At 31.5% G+C, this 20,600-nt stretch overlaps 3 protein-coding genes across 4 annotated transcripts; 2 read left to right on the top strand and 1 right to left on the bottom strand.

Annotated features, from left to right (window-relative positions):
- The first annotated feature begins 3,195 nt into the window (after positions 1 to 3,195).
- LOC110645761 (protein SRG1) lies at positions 3,196 to 5,355 on the top strand. Its single transcript, XM_021799004.2, has 4 exons — positions 3,196 to 3,597; positions 4,193 to 4,440; positions 4,518 to 4,845; positions 4,966 to 5,355. Exons 1-4 carry the CDS (start codon positions 3,208 to 3,210, stop codon positions 5,221 to 5,223), a joined length of 1,224 nt encoding a protein of 407 aa, XP_021654696.2. The 5' UTR covers positions 3,196 to 3,207; the 3' UTR covers positions 5,224 to 5,355.
- Positions 5,356 to 12,883: 7,528 nt separating this feature from the next.
- On the bottom strand, positions 12,884 to 15,301 carry LOC110645762 (uncharacterized). Of its 2 annotated transcripts, XM_021799006.2 has the most exons (3): positions 15,123 to 15,301; positions 14,095 to 14,919; positions 12,884 to 13,797 (listed from the first exon to the last, which is right to left on the bottom strand). In XM_021799006.2, exons 2-3 carry the CDS (start codon positions 14,747 to 14,749, stop codon positions 13,166 to 13,168), a joined length of 1,287 nt encoding a protein of 428 aa, XP_021654698.2. In that variant the 5' UTR covers positions 14,750 to 14,919; positions 15,123 to 15,301; the 3' UTR covers positions 12,884 to 13,165. The 2 variants fall into 2 exon arrangements, with proteins under 2 accessions (XP_021654698.2, XP_021654697.2); XM_021799005.2 differs by having other exon boundaries at positions 14,095 to 15,301.
- Positions 15,302 to 17,690: 2,389 nt separating this feature from the next.
- LOC110645781 (probable histone H2A.1) lies at positions 17,691 to 18,993 on the top strand. The gene is made up of 2 exons (XM_021799026.2): positions 17,691 to 17,967; positions 18,512 to 18,993. The coding sequence occupies exons 1-2, from the start codon at positions 17,779 to 17,781 to the stop codon at positions 18,728 to 18,730; spliced, it is 408 nt and encodes a 135-aa protein (XP_021654718.1). The 5' UTR covers positions 17,691 to 17,778; the 3' UTR covers positions 18,731 to 18,993.
- The last annotated feature ends 1,607 nt before the right edge of the window (positions 18,994 to 20,600 follow it).

The raw sequence follows: 20,600 nt of genomic DNA, 5'->3' as shown, positions 1-20,600 counted from the left end.
AATTTTCTTTTTCTATATATTCTCATTGGTCTCATTTTTTTCCCCCTCATTTTCTGTTGTTTTCTAGGACAATGCCATTAACCATGGTTTGTATCTCCATAGAACATTATTGTACGTAAGACACTCTTGTGAGCTGTAATGGTTCTAGAAGAGGGACACAAGGAATCTGAGTGCGACTCAGCTGGTGACTGGCGGCACCCCACCTAATGTAGAATCTAAATCATGGGGCCATATCAACTCCGCTAAGAAAGTGTTTTTCTTATTTATAAGCTTGTTTGAAATTCATCTATTTGTTTAAGAAAATTTTAGAGCTCATATAATTTGTACTTATACATCAAAATTTGAAGAGAGAAATTTTTTATTTTGGTGCTCGTAAAATAGATGTTTATAAGTTAGTTTGATTAAATATTATATTGTATTATTTTCATTTAATTTTATATTTTTATTATATAATTTTATTGTATTTATTCATGTTAAAAAATTTATTTTTCTATGATAATTTAAATAAATTATTTATGTTAAATTTAATAAATTCAAAAAATATATTTTTCTGCATTAATTTAAATAAATTATTTATATTAAATTTAATAAATTTAAAAATGATTTTTAATTAATTTTTATGAAATATTTGTCTATAAAATATTTATTTATTTAGTTTATGATTAAATTATATTATAATATGATTGAAATATATTTTTTATAATATTATAATAAAATATTGAGTTAATATAATTTATTATTTGAGAAAATAATTTAATATCTTTTTAATCATTTTAATAATAAATTTATTTATAAGTAGTTTTTTACCAAAAACTTGTTAACTACTTATTAACCGGTTATAAATATTTTAACTAAATATATAAATACTTAAAATTTTAAATATATATAAATTCAAATTAACTTATAAGTATCAGTATTTATAAATTAATTTTTATAAGTTAAATCAAACCTATACACATCTTCATTTGCTTTCATCTACTTCCAAAACTACTTCCATGTAATAATAATAATAATAATAATAATAATAATAATAATAATAATAATAATAATAATAATAATAATAATAATAATAATAATAATAATTATTATTATTATTATTATTATTATTATTATTATTATTATTATTATTATTATTATTATAGAAAACATACACAATATAAGAACAAAGGACCACTTAATAAAATCATAACAAATGCTCCCACACAATTATTTAAGGGTAAGCTATTATTTAATTTTTGATATTTGGTTAAATCTAAAATTTAGTCCTATAATTTTAAAATTAAACAATTTAATTGATATTTTAATAATCATACAATTTAATCTTTGTCGTCAGAATCTTACTTAAGTTGATATTAACTTTAGTGAAAATGACTAAAATCTCTTAACTCTAGTTTTATTTTAAAAACAATTTAATCTCTAAAATTTTATTTTATTAATAATTTAATTTATGAAATTTTGTTTCATTAAAAATTTGGTTTTTATATTTTCAAAATGTAGGTCATATTAAATTAAAAAATTATAAATTTAAATTGTAATCATTAAAAATATAGATCAATTACTTTAAGGACCTTAAGATTTTTGGTTAATTACAAATAAGCCCCTCTTCTTCAAAATATTATAAATTGATATATATATAATTAAAATAATAATAAAATAAATAGAATTTTATGAAATTATAAGCACTTATTGTAAATAGTTATAATATTTAAGGATAATTTTATAAAATATATGGATGATTTATTAATTAACCAAAAATTTTCAAGACCTTATAGTTATTAATTCATATTTTTAATAATTATAATTTAAAATTATTTTTTTATTTAATAAAACTCATATTTTAAAAATATAAAACTAAATTATTAATAAAATAAAATCTCATAAATTAAATTATTTTTAATTTGAAAATGAGTTTAAGATATTTTAATATTTTTACTAAATTTAATAAGAAATTAATAGTAATTTTAATAATAAGAATTAATTTATAGGTTCATAAAAATATAAAAAATTAAATTATTTAATTTTAAAATTATAAATACTATATTATAGATTTAATTTAATTCGAAAGACTAAATTATAATTGATTTAAGTGTTACAATTGAATTCTGGTTAAATTCAGAGAATTCTGCAATTGTTTCACTACATTGAGCTTACAGATGTTGCAGTTAGACCCTTTTGGAGTGCACGTGCTGGGACTAGGCAAAGATAAGAAAAAATACGTGTCCCTTTTGCAGACAGCTCTAGCCCTCCTTGCGTTCTTGCACAGGGGCAGGGCTATTGCCGGTAATTCATTGGCGACGTGACCCTTTACTATTTTTGAGAAAGGAAAAAGAAATATTAGATCCTGACCTTTATCTTACCTTATTTATTTTAAAAAAAATATAGATATATATATATATATATATTTTAAAAAAATATTTTTGGAGAATTTATTTCTCAAAACAATGATATATAAATATATTTAATATATAAATTAATTTTTTGAAAAATAAAAAAAATATATTTCTTTAATTTTTCTTAACCCAACCAAACAATGACAAGTATATTGACGCATAAATTAAGGTACGGATCAGAAATGGGACCAGAACTGACAGCATGTGCTTGCACATGTCTGTCATACAATCAGAACATCATTGTCCTCTTGGATTGAATTGATTAGCCATTGTTTCAACCTTAACACTCAAGACATGCAAATTTTCTAATGCTAGTGGACATTAACAATTATAATTATTGTCCTTAACTTAAAGTCCATTCACAGGCCACTGGTATCAATTGATACCAATCCCTTTAGATATTTTTTTGTTATTTTATCAATTGATACTAATCTTTTTAGATATTTTTGTTATTTCATGTGATATAAATTTTAAATATATTTTATAAGTATAAATTATCATTCAATTTGAAAATCTTATGTTATGATTTAATTTAAAAGTTTTACATTATAATTTAATTGAAATATAAAAATAAAAGTAAAGTATATGTAGTGATAACAGAGGATAAGAGTTGATATGAATATTATATTTTTTATTCTTAAATTATAATTTAAAAATTTAAGTGATTATATCTTATTTATATATGAATATAAAATTTATGGTTGAATTATATAAATTTTGTGTTATTTAACATATTTAAGATTTATGTGCTTATTTCAGTTAAAGATATAAAAATGTAAAATAAATAAATTTTACAATATATTCTATATTTTAATTTATGATGAACCTCCAACCTTCTTCATTCCACTTTGTCCTCAAACTTTCTTGTGTCCCTTATAAACCTCTTCTGCTTTGTATTCGTTTGAGGAGGAATAGCGATTGCCAAATAAAGGATCTGTTGGGCAAGAAGAGCATGGAATCAAAAGGAAGTAGTCTTGGAACCTCTCTGTTGGTTCCTTGTGTCCAAGAATTGGCCAAGGAGCCCTTGGTTACTGTCCCACCAAGGTACATATGCCCTGATCAAGATCATCCCATCGTTGTTGTTGAGGATGATGCCCCATTGCCTGAGGTTACAGTTATCGATATGCAGAGGTTACATAACCAAGAGTCGATGGATTCTGAATTGGCCAAGCTCCATCTTGCTTGCAAGGAATGGGGTTTCTTCCAGGTATGCTGACTCATTTTTCTTGTTTCTTCTTCAAAGCAGGAAAGGTAAAAACCCATTATCATCATTTCCATAGTTTCCTCTAAGAGCAGTAGACAGTGGTTGACAAGGAAGAAGACAATGCAATTCAATTTAATTGAAACCCAATTCAATTTCCATTATTGCAGTTTGGATTCACTGATAATGTTTATCAACAATAAGTGCGAGAAATAGCTTTTTTGGCCTAGATTAATAAATAAATGTACAAGAAAATTCCAGTTTACTTTGCTGTTGCTAATTTTACTCTGTCAGGAAATTGCAGTAGTAGGACCAAGTTCCCACTGTACCTAAAAAATATCTGTAAATAGAACATTCTAATCCGAGGAGCAAATCTTTGGAAAATCAAAATTCTTAAAATGAAGAGGAAACTTGCAGGAGAGGAGAGCGAGCTAAGAAATTCAGTTTGAACAAATGGAAAATCTACTGAACATTTTGACGGAATCCAATGAAATTGTGATGAATTTTTCTTTTACAAAAGTGCGATGTAAATGCTCAAGATTCAGGGATATTGTAGCTTGCATTAATTTTTGTGCTTGCTTCATTTGCTGAGCTATCACAGTTGGTCAACCATGGAGTAAGCTCTTCATTATTGGAGAGAGTGAAAATACAAGTTCAGGACTTCTTCAATCTCCCAATGGAGGAGAAGAAAAAATTCTGGCAGAATCCAGGAGAAGTAGAAGGATTTGGGCAGACCTTTGTTGTGTCTGAGGAGCAAAAGCTTGATTGGTCTGATATTTTCTTTATGGTCACTCAACCAGTTCATTTGAGGAAGCCACACTTATTTCCAATGCTCCCTCTTCCTTTAAGGTTACCTTTCTCTTTCCCTCATATATCGTGCATGTATGTTCAGTTGGTGAGGATCTTCATAATATTGTTACTTGCAGAGACACCTTGGACAGCTATTCATCAGAAGTGAAGAATTTAGCAGTGGCTATCCTAGAGCAGATGGCAAAAGTTCTGAAAATTAGAGATGAGGAAATGAGAGAGATCTTCACTGAAGGCATATGGCAAAGTTTGAGGATGAACTATTATCCACCATGTCCTCAACCAGAGAAGGTTATTGGCCTTACCCCTCATTCAGATGGCACAGGCCTCACCATTCTCCTACAAATTAATGATGTTGAAGGTCTCCAGATTATGAAAGATGGCGAGTGGATTCCTGTCAAGCCCCTTCCAAATGCCTTTGTTGTTAACATTGGAGACATTATGGAGGTGCGTGTATTTATAAATAGAAACAATTGATATTAAAGTAAGAGATTGACTTGTATTTTTCAATAAAACAAAGCTAAATAACTTGGCTATAGTGATATGCTATTATATGTTTCATTGCAGATCATAACCAATGGCACATATAGTAGCATCCTGCACCGTGCAACGGTGAACTCTCAGAAGGAAAGACTCTCAATTGTTGCGTTCCATTCCCCAAGTTACGACGGTGATATAAGTCCAGCACCGAGCTTGATTACCAAGGAAATGCCAGCACTGTTTAAAAGAATCACAGTTAAGGACTTTTACAAGGCCTTCTTTTCTCGGGAACTTCGATCAAAATCTTACCTTGACACCTTGAGAATACAACATGGTGAAGAGTGAAGACTAAAATTGGCAAATTTTGTCTATCAATGTGGAAAGTTTGATGCATAAAATAGGATTAATTATTTGAATAATGGAATCGTAAAATATTTTATCAAAATAATGTGAAATTTAAATTGTTTTCCAAAATAATATAGCGTTATAGAAAATGCTAATTGAAAAAGTGATTTCATATTTAAGCACTTAAAAAAAAAATTGTCAATTGAAATATAATTTTTTTATTTTTGTGTCAATTTAATAGAGTAATATTGCTCACAAAATCACTAGTTAAACTGACAGTTTTATACGTTGTTACATCAATTGAAGCTCCTAATTTTTTATACTAAAATCACCATTTTATTTGGCAATTTTAAGAGCAAATTGTTGTAGTACATTAGAAAAGAAATCATAACAAGATAGGAAAATTTTTTTAGCAAGTGAGAATTTCCATTAATTTAAAGCGGAGCAAAATTTTTATACTAAGATAAAATTATCATATTTTATGAAATTAAAATTGTAATATTATAAATTAATTTAAAGCATAATTAAAATAAAAAAAATTACACTCATAATAAAAATGTAAATAAATAATAGTTAAAATACTCTTAATTTGTTTAAAACTATTCATTAATTTTCATTTTAAGAAATAATTTCAAAATAAATAGTTATATGTTTATTTATTACAATAAATAGATATAAAATTAATAAATATCAAATAATAACACTATTTGAGTTGACAGTTTCTAGAGCAGCACGTAAAACTACACCGCAATATTGAAAAAAAATGCTAGAAATAATTCTCTGCAAAGTTAAAGAATTTCTTTCCCTTTAGCAAGATTCTCTCTTCTTACCCTCTTCTTCTCATTTTTTTTTCCCTAATTACTTTTGTATCTAACATATATTTTTCTTCTTTGTTTGCAACCTGATTTTTTTTTTTCTATATTATATATAGAATCTGAAAGTTGAATTGCTGTTTGGATTTTGACACTAAGAAGTAAAAATATTGCAATTAAGGTAAATTTTAAATTTTAATGTAAATTATTTATTTTGATTAATGTTGTAATATGTTTTAATTTTGATAATTTTTTTAACATGTATGTCAAATTCTGTGATAAATTTAGTTAAACTTAAATTAGTCTATTGATATGATGTGAAATATTTTAATTTTAGTATTATGCTATTAACTCAATTCAACTCAACTAAACCTTTATTACAAAAATTTGGAGTCAGCTATATGAATTTTCTTTCACCACTCTAAATAATTTTTGGCTAAATCCTCGAAAATGTATAATACTTTTAAGTCATGTTGTATTACTCTCCTCAAAGTTAGTTTAGGTCTACCCCTTCTTTTCTTTCTATCCTGTAACCTAATGTGCTCTACTTGTCTAACTACAACCTCCGTATGTCTACGCTTCACATGACCAAACCACCTCAATCTCCCTTCTCTCAACTTATCCTTAATTGGCACAACTCCCACATTTTCTCTAATACTCTCATTACGGACTTTATCTAGTCTAGTGTGATCACTCATCTACCTTAACATTCTCATCTACCTTAACATTCTCATCTCTGTAACTTTTATCTTAGACATATACAACTCTTTCAGTGCCTAACACTCACCACCATATAACATGGCTGATCGTATGACTGTACGTTAAAATTTTCCTTTTAACTTATTGGGAATCTTGCGATCACATAAAACTCTAGTGGCACGTCTCTACTTCAACTATCCAGCTTTAATCCTATGACTAACATCCTCCTCACATCCCCCATCTACTTGAAGGACTAAGCCGATATATTTAAAGTGATTACTTTGGGACAGTACCACTCCATCCAAACTAACTCCTTCCCTATCACCAGTTCTGCCTTCACTGAACTTGCAATGCATGTATTCTGTCTTCATTCTACTTAACTTAAAACCCTTTGACTCTATAGTACTTCTCCAAATCTCTAGCTTTTTATTGACTCCTTCTCACGTCTCATCCATCAGAATTATATCATTCTCAAACATCATACACCAAGGGATACTCTCTTGTATATGTTTTGTCAATTCATCTAAAACTAATGTAAAAAGGTAAGGGCTTACAGTTGAACTTTGATGTAATTCAACTGAGATAGGAAAATCTCTTATGTCCCCTCCCACTGTAAGCACAATAGTAGTTGTTCTTTCATACATATCTTTCAACACTTATATGTACCTACTAGATACCCTCTTTTGTGCGCACAATAATAGTATTATGCTATTAAGTTTGTGATAATTAAAAGAGTACTAAAGGGTACATTCTAATAATATATTTCATACAATATTTTCATTTATATTTCATGCAATAATTATTAACTTCCATCCAAAAATTTCTAATATTAACTTTTTGTTAACTCACCTAATCAAACAACTTCAACTTTTTTTATGCTTCTATTTTCAAAATTTCATGTTTAATAGTAATTTACTATTTAATTTCTTTATCTTAATTTTTATTAATTTACTTTTATTAAATTTAAAAATTTTTTAATAAAGAAAATAATTACACTCATAAGAAAAATATAAAAAAAAAAAAGTTGCAGTACTCCTAAAAAAACTTACATGCATTAATCATTGTTCATGTGAAGAACAAAAGAAATTTTTTTATAAAGGAAAAGAGAGCGGCGAAAAAATTCTGATATAAAAGTAAAGCAAAACTCTAAAAACTTCATAGTTTGCTCTTTATACTTTTAGAATATGCCCTCTATATTTCACGCATTTCAATGGTCTGACACATTTTGATGAATGCTTAAGAAAAAGTCATTTCAAATAGTGTTATTTCAAGCAATCTGATACACCCTAATGTCATTTTAACTAGTGATTTTTTAAACGTGGAGACACACTGACACGTTGACACACACTTGCACACTTACAGTACATGAAGATGAATTGCCACTGAAAGTGCTTCTCAGTTGGCGATTTTGTGTTTACTTTTTAAATCTTGAAAATACTTTTTCAATTGGCATTTTTTACAAGAAGATATTATTTTTATAAATAGTTTCAAATTCATATTAGAATGGAAACTAGTTTTTAAAAAAATATTATTTAAATAATTTAATCCCATAAAAAAAAAGAAAATTGTACTTGGAAACCTATTTATATCTATATCCAAACAAATATAATAATGAGTATTGCTGGATGTTTAAGTTAAATTTTATTTAATAAGCCCATGAACTGGACTCAAGTGATTGGTGATTTCATCATCTTTAGCCAGTCCAGTGGGCTGGGTCATGCCGCCTTTCTTTTGCAGCTGAACTGCTAAATATTTTGTAAAGTTGACTATTCTTATTACTTGAATTATGTCTTTTGATCATAAATTAGTACTTATTAGTAACAATTCAAAAAAGTTTAAGAACTGAATACCATATATCCCTATTAATTATGATCTGAAAATTTTCTAGAATAAAAAATTGCCACCTGATTTTGCAGCAAGGTTATTGCATTTATCATCAATGTGGACCGGATGTGACCGATTGAGATTGTTCAAAGCTGATTTGCAAAAAGAAGGTACCTTTGATGAGGCTGTGAAGGGCTGCCATGGAGTATTCCATGTTGCAGCTTCAATGGGATCCAGTGTCGATTGAAAACGGCAACATTGCTAATACCAAACACATTCACATTTTTTTCCATTTCTTTTAACCAGAATGCTTGCAGTGATCGTAGTTTCATAATTGTTTCCTCATTTTCTGTGAACTTGAAGAGAACTATGTACGGTCAAATATCATTGATCCTGCAATCAGAGGAACTCTAAACCTCCTCAAATCTTGCTTGAAATCCAAATCTGTGAAAAGGGTTGTTTTCACATCATGAATCAGTAATCTACTGCTATAGACAGCACCAGAAAATCGGGACTTATAGTTGATGAAACTAGCCAGACTCCTGTCCATCTTGTCAGGAATGCAAAAGCAAATGGATGAGTAAAATTTCCGCTTCCTCTTCCATAACAGGTGTCAAGAAAACTTAATTCAAAAAACTAGATTGAAAGTTACCCTTTGGTTATGCACTCACCATACTTATCATAGAGGAAACAGCATTCCAATATGCAAATCAGAAAGGTATTGATCTAGTTTCAGTAATAACAGCAGCTGTTGCCAGTCATTCCTCAATCCCAGTGTCCCTTCGAGCATTTAAGTTCTCTTATCTCCAGTAACAGGTTATTAGAACAATTTTAACTTCTAAACATGCATCAGTAATATTGCATATATTTTGTACACATACAAAGACACTGAGAAATTTTACTAATTCTACACGTGACTCCAAGTACTTGTCAATACTATCAGCGATTAATGCTAGAATGGGTTTAATTGCTTTAATCCCCATTAAAGGTATATGTAATGCACATATATTTCTAATGAAGCACACGAAAGCAGAAGGTAGATACGTGTGCTGTTCTCAGAGTTGTCTAATGACTGAATTAATCGATCATCTTGCAGAAAAGTATCCTTGCTCAAAAATCAAGAGTTTTGTTCACCATGATAAAAAAATAAATAGCTATCCATATTTGTGGTTTTGCTAACTTAAACATTAATTTCCTTTATCTCCAGATCTACAGGGTGAAAAGAAGGTTGTTCCATGCCTTCTGAGATTTCTTCAAAGAAATTAAGAGACTTTGATTTTAATTATAAGCAAGACATTAAAGATATGATCCGTGAAACTATTGCCTGCTATGCGGATTGCAGCTTTTTACTGCCTAATAGGAAGTGAAGGTCATTGAGGTTGTTGACAACAATTTAACTAACACCAATAGACTAACATCAACTGTGATCACTGACAGAAACAAGTGTTCAAACCATGTAAGTATATTTTTATATTATATGTAAACCTACTGTAATTTTCTTCTCTTGCTCTGAGCTTGAGGTCAGCTATGTATACAGTAAAAGATTATAGATAAAGAACCATCCTGTGCACCACTTTATTACATGCACTGTGATATTCTAATAATTCTTCTTACAATATTATGATTCAACACTAGATGTTCTTGCAAGAACCTAGTTCATTACGTGTCTTATGGACTAATCACTTTTATAATGTCACTAACAATGCTAGAGAAATTTCAGTTAGCTGACGGATATATATAAGTGGCATGTTTGACACGGCACTTGCAGAGTAGTCAAACAGAAATAAATGAAGCAGCATATATTGAAATGATCAAACCATAGCCCTTGTTTGGCATACCTTTTCTCAATATCCTAGACTTTTACTTCTCAAAATTCATTGCTACTATAAATGCTCACAACACAAGTATCCTATTGCTGAAAGAATGGAACAGTGACTTGCAGTTCAATCTGAAACTTCTTGTCATTTGAATTAACAAACTCATTATAGCCGTTTATTATAAAAAAAAAATAAAAAAAAGAAAGAAAGAAAGAAATAAAGAAGAAGAAGAAGAAATGGTGAGCAGTGAATAGCAGTAAGATGCTAAATAACCATGTGAACACTTATAATCGTCAAATAGAAATAAATGAAGCAACACCATTCAAAAAAACCAAAATTGAAATTGATTGGATGTGTTTTTTCCCCCAGTATCCTAGACTTCTCAAAATTCATTGCTGCTATAAATGCTCAAAATACATTGATCTATTGTTGAAAAAATGGAATTATGACCTGCAGTACTAAATTGACTCAAAGGCACCAATCATTTGAATGAACAAATTTAGAATGGTCATTCATTACTAGAACAGCTACAGATTACATATATTGAATGGTGAAGGTTACCAAATGCAGACTTATGCATTAGGTCTAGGCACTTTGAATCAGACAAGTAATTACCATAACAGAATGGAACATCGATTCTGGAGTGGGGCCACAAAACTATTTACACAGACTAGTTTAATGCAGTTGATCCATAACTAGAAGATCCAGCAAGTATTATGACAAATAATTAGAGGAATCCATAAAACACGTCAATAGCATCTACAAATTAGAACAATACAAAGTTATTCAGCTTTAAAGTAAAAGTTGCTTTCTCAACTAACCTAACTAATTCAATTTTATTATCTTGATGTCTGAAACTTGATTTTCAGTATTTTATAGTGCTCTATAGCAGGGCCACATTGAGTTATATCCCTATTTGGACAGAAGACAATATTGTTGGAAGAGCTTATGAGATTGCAATCAAAATTTTTGGTCCTAGACCACTTTCAATTCTAGTTTATCTGGTCCTTGTAGGAAAGGACACATCTTTTCTTGTCAACGAAGTGTGCTAGGAACATGGCTAAGTTTATATTTGGAAGCAGAAGATGAAAAGAGGAGAGAAGGGGAGGAGGGTGGGTGGAAAAAGGATTATAAACTTGAGCAGGAAATTCACAAAATCACAATTTTTTTTTTTTTTTTCATTTTCTACTCTCATTGGTCTCCTTTTTTTTTCCTCATTTTCTGTGGTTTTCTAGGACAATGCCACTAACCAAGGAGTGTCTCTGCATAGAAAATTTTTGTTAAGAGACCCTTGTAAGTTGCAATGGTTCCTAGAAGAATGACAGGAATCTGGGTGTGGCTGGCTGGTGGCATCCCACCAAATGAACAGCCTAAATCATGGGGGCCATGCCAACTGCACTAAATATATTCATTTGTTTTCATCTGCTCCCAAACTGCTCCCACGCAATTATTTAAGACTTACAATTGAATTCCATTCAATTTTCTGGTATTGCAAAATCAGAGAAATTTTCCCATTATTTGTCTACATTTATGAGGTGCATGTGCAAGCATTAAAAGCTTTATAGATGTTGCAGTTACACCCTTCTAAAGTGAATAATAAATACCATTTTGAAATTCAAGAGTAAGAGAAAGAGAGAGATTAGACCTAACCTTACCTTCAATAATAGAAGCTCCTTCACCAACAGGATCTGCAAGAAGCTACAGAGGAAAACAAAAAAAACCAGAACAAAGATATTGAAGCATAGATTCAAATAGGGATGGGAACTGGGAACAGAACTGACAAAATCAATGTCTTAGAGTGAGCACATAATTGTCCTCTTGATTTGGACTAACCTTTGTTTCAACCTTAACCCTCCAAAAAGGACCACATGCAAACTTTCTAGTTTATGTATATATCAAATAATGCTAGTGGATACTATTATTTATAATTCTTGTAAGCATGCATAGCAAGTCATACAAATTTACAAAGAATAATTTATATTCAAAATTATGTTGAATCAAGATGTGTACATTATATCAGATGGAATTTTTAGCATGATCAATATAATTATTTGTTTCTTTGTCTTCAAGCGAGGTAGGAGTTAATATAAAATATTGTTCAACAACTGGATTTGTTTAATTGTTTTGTCTAGATTTTCGATGCTTGTGTTAAAGAACTTTGAAGTTTTCAACTATTATTGCACTTGCACATAAATCAAACTCTGCTCCAAGTACATTTCAAATTGTATTGCCAGCTCATAACTGAGGTGGGATGCCTACATATGCATTGCGACTTGATGCTCTAGCTTTGTCACAAGTTATGTATGATATTAAACTAGAAAACCCAGATATCAGATGCAATTAAATTGCTTATTAAGTACTAATCATACTCTCAGTTTCTTCACCAGTACAGAACTATATTCTACTCAAATCATGAATGGTCTCCATGTGCATATATGTGCTACTAGCTGGAATCTAGTTTGTGATATATGCGGCATAGAGCTTAAAAATGGACAAGATAAGAGAAGATGACCATTGTAAAAGAGTTTTCATTAAAACAAAAAGGCCTTGAATGAAAAGGAAGAAATTACAGAACTACGCAAATGTAATAAGGGGCAGATACAACCACACTAAAAAAGGAAAAAAATTGCAAAAACAAATTGATATACTAACAAGTGGCAGAAGGATTGTAAGAAAAATCAAAATTCTACCGAATAGAAGATTGAAAAGAATCTTCTGTCATCAAAAGATTAAAAAAGGGATTCATGTGACTTCATAACATATATTTTTGTTTCTTTTACTGTCTTCAGGTCAGGGTTTGCAGATTACCACAAAGCAAGGAAGGAGAGCTCTGGGATTTAGAAGATACAACTCCTCAATATTTGAGTAGAGACCAACTTTCCCTGCTAATGAATCAAACCCTGTTTGGCCATATATTTCTTTTATATTATCCAAAGGCCTATGAACTCTCCCAGCTATTACTCTGCATACTATCAAAGCTTTCCTTATAGATGGGTCTTGTTCAAATATTTCAATAGACTCAAAAGCTCTGCCACTAGCAGAAGTTGTGAATACACCTATTCCACCTTTAAGCTCCTTCTTGGCAGAGAACCCATTTCGAATAATTCCACAAACGCAGCATTTCTGAGATAAACATAAACTTGAGCACCCATTTAGGCCAAGAGAACATGCAACAGTGGTACCATAGAATCTCAGAAGTTCATTCCCATCAGCAATACACCGAGGGTGTTTCTTGGGGAGTTTGTTGGCCTTAATTTTCACCATCTCCCTGTATTCTTCAAACCGAGCTATAGTCTTTTGCATATTGTGAACTTTCAACACTCTCTCAATCCGACCACAATGATTTTCGCTCTTTAACCAACTTGTCCGGCATATGATTTCAACAATTTTTCTTGATGAATCCCCTTCCACAAGTTCAGTGACTGTCAAGGCTCAAGGGAAGAAATCAAATGAGATGCTGAAAGAGAAAGCCACAAGATATTTGAAGTACAGCGAACTACTTGTCTAAATTGATACGAATGATCAGAATAACAAGATAGTTCCTTAAATAAAGCAAGAAAGGAGTTGATACTTCGAGGATAAGAGAAAAAAAAAAAAAAAAAAAAAAGGAGAGGCAGAAGCACTGAAGCAATCAAAAATATGCTTAGGACAAAAACACAAATAATACCCAAAAAAAAATCCCATAATTTGGACAATGACTAAAATTAAGGTTTCCTCACCAGCATGTTTGGAGAGATGGTGATTTTCAGCAGCTTCCCATTTGGTAAATTGCTCTCCACATTTATGGCAGGTGATTGTAGAAGACCCATTAGAATCTGTCTCCAGGGAGACCCTAGTGCTTGAATGCCCACCACCACCGAAAATAGCAGACCCTTCCCTCTCTGATAAAAGAAATGGAGACTTTCTTGGAGGAGTAGCCGAGCTCCTAAATGAAGGATTGAAATGGTGCATTGTTGGGTGCCCTCCCGGCCCAGGTGTACCTGGCCTTAAGGTACCCACAAAAGTTGAACCACCACCACCACCAGCACCGTTATTAGCATTATTAGCACCATTACCAATCCCTTCTTGGAACCCACCAAAACCAGTGATTTTAAGCTCACACCTTGAGTTACTCAAGATAACTTCATGGGTTATTGGGTTAAGAAACTCGCTGCTCCCTATGGATCTTGGGCTGCAACTTGGTGGCTTCTCCGTGTGTCTTTTGCTTCCATGGATTACATCTTTGAGATTGGCTATGGACCTTGAACACCCAGACCTGCTTGCTTTTTTTGTCAAGATTGTGCTCAATTGCTTCCTTGATTTTGGGTCATGAACTTCTGATGGCTCTGATTTGCAGTGTAGAGATTTCTTTAAGGAGAACCACACTGTTGGCATCCTTCACCTTACAATCCTTCTCTACTTGTTTTAACTTGCTAGGCTTTAAAGAAAGTTTCGGAAATCACAACCTCTCACTCAATGTAAATACTTTTCTCCATTTTCTATTTGCCTAGACAGCATATCACCATGCATTAATTACCTTTTTCTTTGCTTTTCCACCATGAAAACTGAAAAGAAGAATCTGAATATACCATTAGCCTCTATGTATACTACTTTCTAGTTTTGGTACAGAACTTTCTTTTTCTGCAATTTGCTTTCTATTTAGAGAAAACAACCAGTATATTCGACATAAAACAATCATAGCATGTAAACATGCTTGAAGCATTGAGAAGGGAAAAATAAAAAAAAATAAAAAAAAAAAGAACCACACCTTTTTTTGAACCACCCACAAAAAATCTGAAAATTTCAACTACAATTGTACTGCATGCATTCCATATTGAGATTCACATAAACTTCATCACATTAAACAAGATTTGGAGCTTTTATTAAAATGGGTTTTCATGGAAGAAGACAAGGAGGAGAGAGAGAGAGAGAGAGAGAGAGAGAGAGAGAGAGAGAGATGTAATCCAAAACAAAACAAAAAGACAAGAAATCCCATTATAAAGGAAAAAGACAAAGAAAAATAGAAATTGAACAAATTGGAGAATCTTTGGTCCTTTGGATAACATGACAACCCAACATTAAAAAAAAAAAAGGTATCCTGCAAGGATGACACTATTAAATAGCAATTATGGTAGAAAGAATACAGAGAAAAACAAGTCATAGAAGATACCTTTTCATGTGATCATGTCTAGCTTTGATTTCAGAATTCTGTTCTACATTTGAAAGATTTTATAGGTACAATAATGATCTAACTTTATCAAATCTAAAACACGAACACAGCCATCTTCTTAATAAGCTGAAATGATTAAACTCCATGCATACTAAAACTTTTATAATTACATTCTAAAGATTATAGTTTATTTTGATTTATTTTGACCTTTTCTAAGTCTAAAGTCCTACTTTGTTTTTATTTAACTCGAAACTTTGCTAAAAGTCAATATTTATGTGCATTAAGTTGGAAAAATTAGAGAGTTGAAAAAAAAGCCCAGTTGCTAAAATGGAAAAAATAAGCTTTTTTTTATTAAAAAAAATGGTTGCTAAATATTGATAAGGTTGCTCATGCATATGAACTCAAAACTTTTTATAATCTCTAACATTTTAATGAAATTTCCAATTGTTAAATTAAATTGTTTGATGGAATTCTGTATTAAACATTTGGTTAAAAAAAAAAAACTATATGAACTCAAGTCATATGTGAAAATAAACTTTGTGAACAAATAAGAAGATACAAATATAGACAATTATTTTGCACTAATGTCTTAATATGGGCAATATGCCAAAAGAATTTTACAAAGAAAGTAAAAAAACTTTGGTTGTATTTGCTAAAATCAAACAAATAGAAGTTGAGATTTCAAATCTATCAGCCATCAGAAAAGTTGGGATTTCAATTCCTTATAACAACAGCCAAAAGTTTAAAAAGAAAGAAAGTAGAGCAAATGTTCCCAAATCATTGCCTGTTGTTAAGTGCATGCATTCACCGCTGCCCCTTTCTTGAGTCAATCCAAGAAAATTCAACACAACGATTTGCTAATTTAGAAGTGCCAGAATTGCTCAAGCATGTATTAGGCAATTTCTTTATTAGCTATTTTAATAGATATTAACTTTTTTAATAATTATTAATTTTTTTATTAATTATTAAATATTAATTATTTATATAGTGATTTACAATAGAAGTACTCATTATTAGCTATTAAATATAAAAATAATAATATTATTTATTGAGCATGATCAAAATATAAACACTAAATAACTCAACTCAACTAAACATTTATTTCAAAAAGTTAAGATCGATTATATGGATTCTCTTTATTCACTTTAAACGATTTTGAGTTAAATCATCGAAAATGTGTAATGTTTCTAGGTCATGTTGTACTACTCTCCTCTAAGTCAGTTTAGGTCTACTCCTTCTTTTCTTTCTATCATCTACCTAACGTACTCTACTTGTCTAACTAGAGTCTTCGTATGTCTACGCTTCACATAACCAAACCACCTCAATCTCCCTTATCTCAACTTATCTTCAATTGGTACTATTCTAAAAGTTATTGCTAAGGGTACTAGCAAATAAGGCCACACTTATTGTCCATTCCTTCTCTTTATGTTCATTTGTGAGCCTTTGATTTTAAATTTGTGATTCAAAATTCTTTCTATGAAGCATAGCATAAATGATAAATGGCATCTCGAAGTCCATCCCCCCACTAGACCAAGGCCTGCTTGTTCTTTCATCGAGGAATTTACAAGCCACTTATGGCCCAAGGCTCAGCTTCCACGGATGAGTAGTTGGGCCTAGCGTCCCAGACCATACAGCATTAGAGCTGAGGGAGAACAGAGGACGTCGAGTTTGCAAGTCTGGTCAATAGTCGCCCTTCTCAAACCTTCTCATACTTAGGTTGTTCTCCAGGTCATTGTCATGCTCTAGCTAGTTGGGCTCATAGCTTATGGATTGTGATGGAGGATGTCATGTCTCAACTATTGTGATGGGCCCAAAATATTGTCTCTATCAACAATTATGGCCCAAAACAAATCAATCTTATTACTTGGGCTTTGTTGTCTACATTCGCGTTACGACATGTCGTTCTCCAATTGGGCCCACACTTCCCTGAAGAACACAAACAACCCCGTCAATTTTCCAAATGCCTAAAAACTCCACTGACTAAAAGCCAAGACTTCAGGGCTATTTCTCATATTTAAAACCAAATCATACGGAGATCAAATCCTCACCGTTCCTCTCACTTTAATCTAACGGTCTATTCTCTCGATCCGCGCACATTCTTCCCATTGCTTCAATCGCGAATCTTACTCCCCTATATAACCCCAAACACCTCCTTCTTTTCTTTTATAAATCATATTAACTAGTTGCCTCTCTCTCTCCCTCTCTCTCTTAACGAACCTTTTCTCGCTCCTTGGATTCTTTCAGTATCGCTTGAATGGCGGGTAGAGGCAAAACTCTAGGATCTGGCGCCTCGAAGAAGGCCACCTCTAGGAGTAGCAAGGCCGGTTTGCAGTTTCCCGTCGGTCGTATCGCCAGGTTCTTGAAGGCCGGCAAGTACGCCGAGCGTGTTGGTGCCGGCGCCCCTGTTTATCTCGCTGCAGTTCTCGAGTACCTCGCCGCTGAGGTATTTTATTTTCTAGATCTCTTTAGAATTTTCCCTCCATATTTGTTTGCGTACAAGCATCATTATCTAGGGTTGATTAATTTGTTTTCAATTTCATTTATTTGTACGGAATTTACCCGCTGCCTCTTAAATTTCTGAATTTTTTTTAATAAGTCTAATTTGATTTAGGTGTATGATGTTGGGATTTCTTATTGTGAATTGTTGAATTTCAATTTTTTTTTTGTTAGTATGATTTCCATATTCAAGCTGTTTTATGCCTCCTTTTTCCTATTTCTCAAAATTAGGGCTTGCATCGTTGTGTTAGGTTTTTATTTTATTTTTGTGTTTACTTCCGTAAAGCTGTGATTTAGAAGTTTTGGAATTTCTTTTTGGTGATCTTAGATCGGAATTTTGATTTTATTAATTGTGAATTTCTAATTTTATTTATTTATTCACTCTTTGAAATTTGGGTTATTAGATGGTATTTCGTGTAATTATCATATTCTGACAACTTAGGTTTATGTGTTTGTGTTTGATGGGTTATTCTTTCATTGTGTCCTCTTAGGTACTTGAATTAGCTGGAAATGCAGCTCGAGACAACAAGAAAACCAGAATTGTTCCCCGCCACATTCAGCTAGCTGTGAGGAATGATGAGGAACTGAGCAAGCTGTTAGGTGATGTTACTATTGCTAATGGAGGTGTGATGCCTAATATCCACAACCTCCTCCTGCCAAAGAAGACTGGCACCTCAGGCTCTAAGGCTTCTGCTGATGATGACAGTTAACTTCAATAAGGAAATGTTTAAATGATCCTGAAGAAGTCTTTCTGCTAATGTGTTTCCACTGTGAGATCTAATATATGCCTGTTTGTTTAGTAGATTTTTATATTAGGGTTTGAGTCTTTTGTGCTTGTGGGGATGTAGTTGTATTAGGTAGGTTTAGTTAGTGATGTGAATATATTCGATTATCTTGTAGTTGGCTAAATAGAAAAAATTGTGGAAAGAATTCTTTTTCCATAATGACAAATTAATGCAAGATTTGAATCTTATCACTTTGCCCTTATGCGCCGCCGCGCGCGCCCGCGCCCGCGCCGCCACCCCCCCCCCCCCCCCCCCCCTCCTGTTTAATATGCTTTAATTACTTGTTGGAATTGTATGTGTGAGTGGATTTATAGTTAGTGATGAGGTGCTTGAAATATGAAAGTATCCTTGGTAGTGTTTAGTTGATTTGATGGGCTGCTCTTATAAAAGGCTCAAACTAATTGTTGTTGTTGGGACATGATTTTTGTCGTTCTCTTGTTGGTTGCTCAAGTGGTTCAACTCAGATTGAGGGGAAACTATGGTAGGAAGTGGGTTGTGTTATAGATGATGGTCTCATTATTGACATCGCAAGATTCTTTGTGAATGACAGAATCGGGAATTAGACTATTGACCTGTTTTGCTAACTCTATGCTCTCCAATATTAAATACTTATTGAATTGAGAGTATTAGTAATGCATAACGCAATGATTAAGCCATTAATACTTTTTTAGAGTTACAGAAAGGAAGCATAGCTGTTGTCCATAGAATGCATCTTTTCTATATTTTTGAACGTAGTGCAAGTTTTGTGTTGGATATTTTTTTTTGGTAATTTGTAAGTTTTTAGAAGAGATTGATAGGATTTATATTGCATGTAATTTATGGATTGCCCATCTAGGCTTAGCAGTTTTCGGTCTGAAGGGTCAATTTTTTATTCTCCCGGTGCGGTATGGTTATGAGTTTTTAATAATTTTGGTTTTTGATTTGATTATTTTTATCAAAAAAATCGAACTGATCGACCGTTATGCTATGTTGTTTAGAGTGCACATATTTGTATGATAAACTACAAACCATCCATCCCATTTGCCCATCTATTCTATTTCTTTTTCTTTATTTTTTCCTTTCTTTTTTCTTCTTCAAATCCTCTTACCATCTGTAGTCTGTATCACTTTTTGTTTTTCATCCATCATAATCATAGATCTTATGATAATAGAGGCAAAAATCATCGATTCCAAATTTCATCAACGTCTGCTCACTTATTGTGTTCTTTAGCTCGGCATTTGTTCATCGATGTTTCCAAATCGATATGAGCAGTTTCTCACTAGTTATTTCTCATCGTGTAAGGTTGCATGTGAGTGGATTGAGCAGGTTGTGGTTGACACGGAGTCATTGGAAGCCAATTCAAGTACAGGACTAAATTTTTTAAGTTGGGTTTTTCTTTATTTGATTGATTATTGTTTTTTAACATCTTAAAGGCATACATTTTTATTGAGTTGTGGGTTCGCTACCCTTGTAGATGATAAATTGTTTGATTTTGTATATTAATTAAACTTTTGCCTGTACGTCGAGTAGATATAATTATTATTGTTATATTAAAACCGTCATGATCTGATTCTATGAATAGGATTGGCATTAAGATTTAACTCAATATAAAATATCTTGAAATTCATAGTAAATTTTATTATTTTTAAATTTATAATCAGAATTAAAATTAAGACTCAACATATAAATAAATAAAATATTATATATTTATTTAAGTCAATTCAAATTGATAACTATTAGAAATCTATTACTAGGGTGGTCTAGCTCAATCCCGATACACAACATATATAGATTATTTAATATCATTAATTCTTTA

The sequence above is a fragment of the Hevea brasiliensis genome, chromosome 4 (assembly GCF_030052815.1).
Source record: "Hevea brasiliensis isolate MT/VB/25A 57/8 chromosome 4, ASM3005281v1, whole genome shotgun sequence".
In the NCBI taxonomy this organism is placed as follows: Eukaryota; Viridiplantae; Streptophyta; class Magnoliopsida; order Malpighiales; family Euphorbiaceae; genus Hevea; species Hevea brasiliensis.
The sequence above is the reverse complement of the archived record's forward strand: the minus strand, read 5'-3'. Positions and strand labels throughout refer to the sequence as shown.

Coding starts and splice junctions, on each gene's coding strand:
- LOC110645761 (XM_021799004.2), top strand. CDS start 3,208: ATGATGAACCTCCAACCTTCTTCATTCCACTTTGTCCTCAAACTTTCT. Junction 3,598..4,192: donor AGGAATGGGGTTTCTTCCAG/GTATGCTGACTC, acceptor GAGCTATCACAG/TTGGTCAACCATGGAGTAAG. Junction 4,441..4,517: donor ATGCTCCCTCTTCCTTTAAG/GTTACCTTTCTC, acceptor TGTTACTTGCAG/AGACACCTTGGACAGCTATT.
- LOC110645762 (XM_021799005.2), bottom strand. CDS start 14,749: ATGCCAACAGTGTGGTTCTCCTTAAAGAAATCTCTACACTGCAAATCA. Junction 13,798..14,094: donor CCATCTCTCCAAACATGCTG/GTGAGGAAACCT, acceptor GAGCCTTGACAG/TCACTGAACTTGTGGAAGGG.
- LOC110645781 (XM_021799026.2), top strand. CDS start 17,779: ATGGCGGGTAGAGGCAAAACTCTAGGATCTGGCGCCTCGAAGAAGGCC. Junction 17,968..18,511: donor TCGAGTACCTCGCCGCTGAG/GTATTTTATTTT, acceptor GTGTCCTCTTAG/GTACTTGAATTAGCTGGAAA.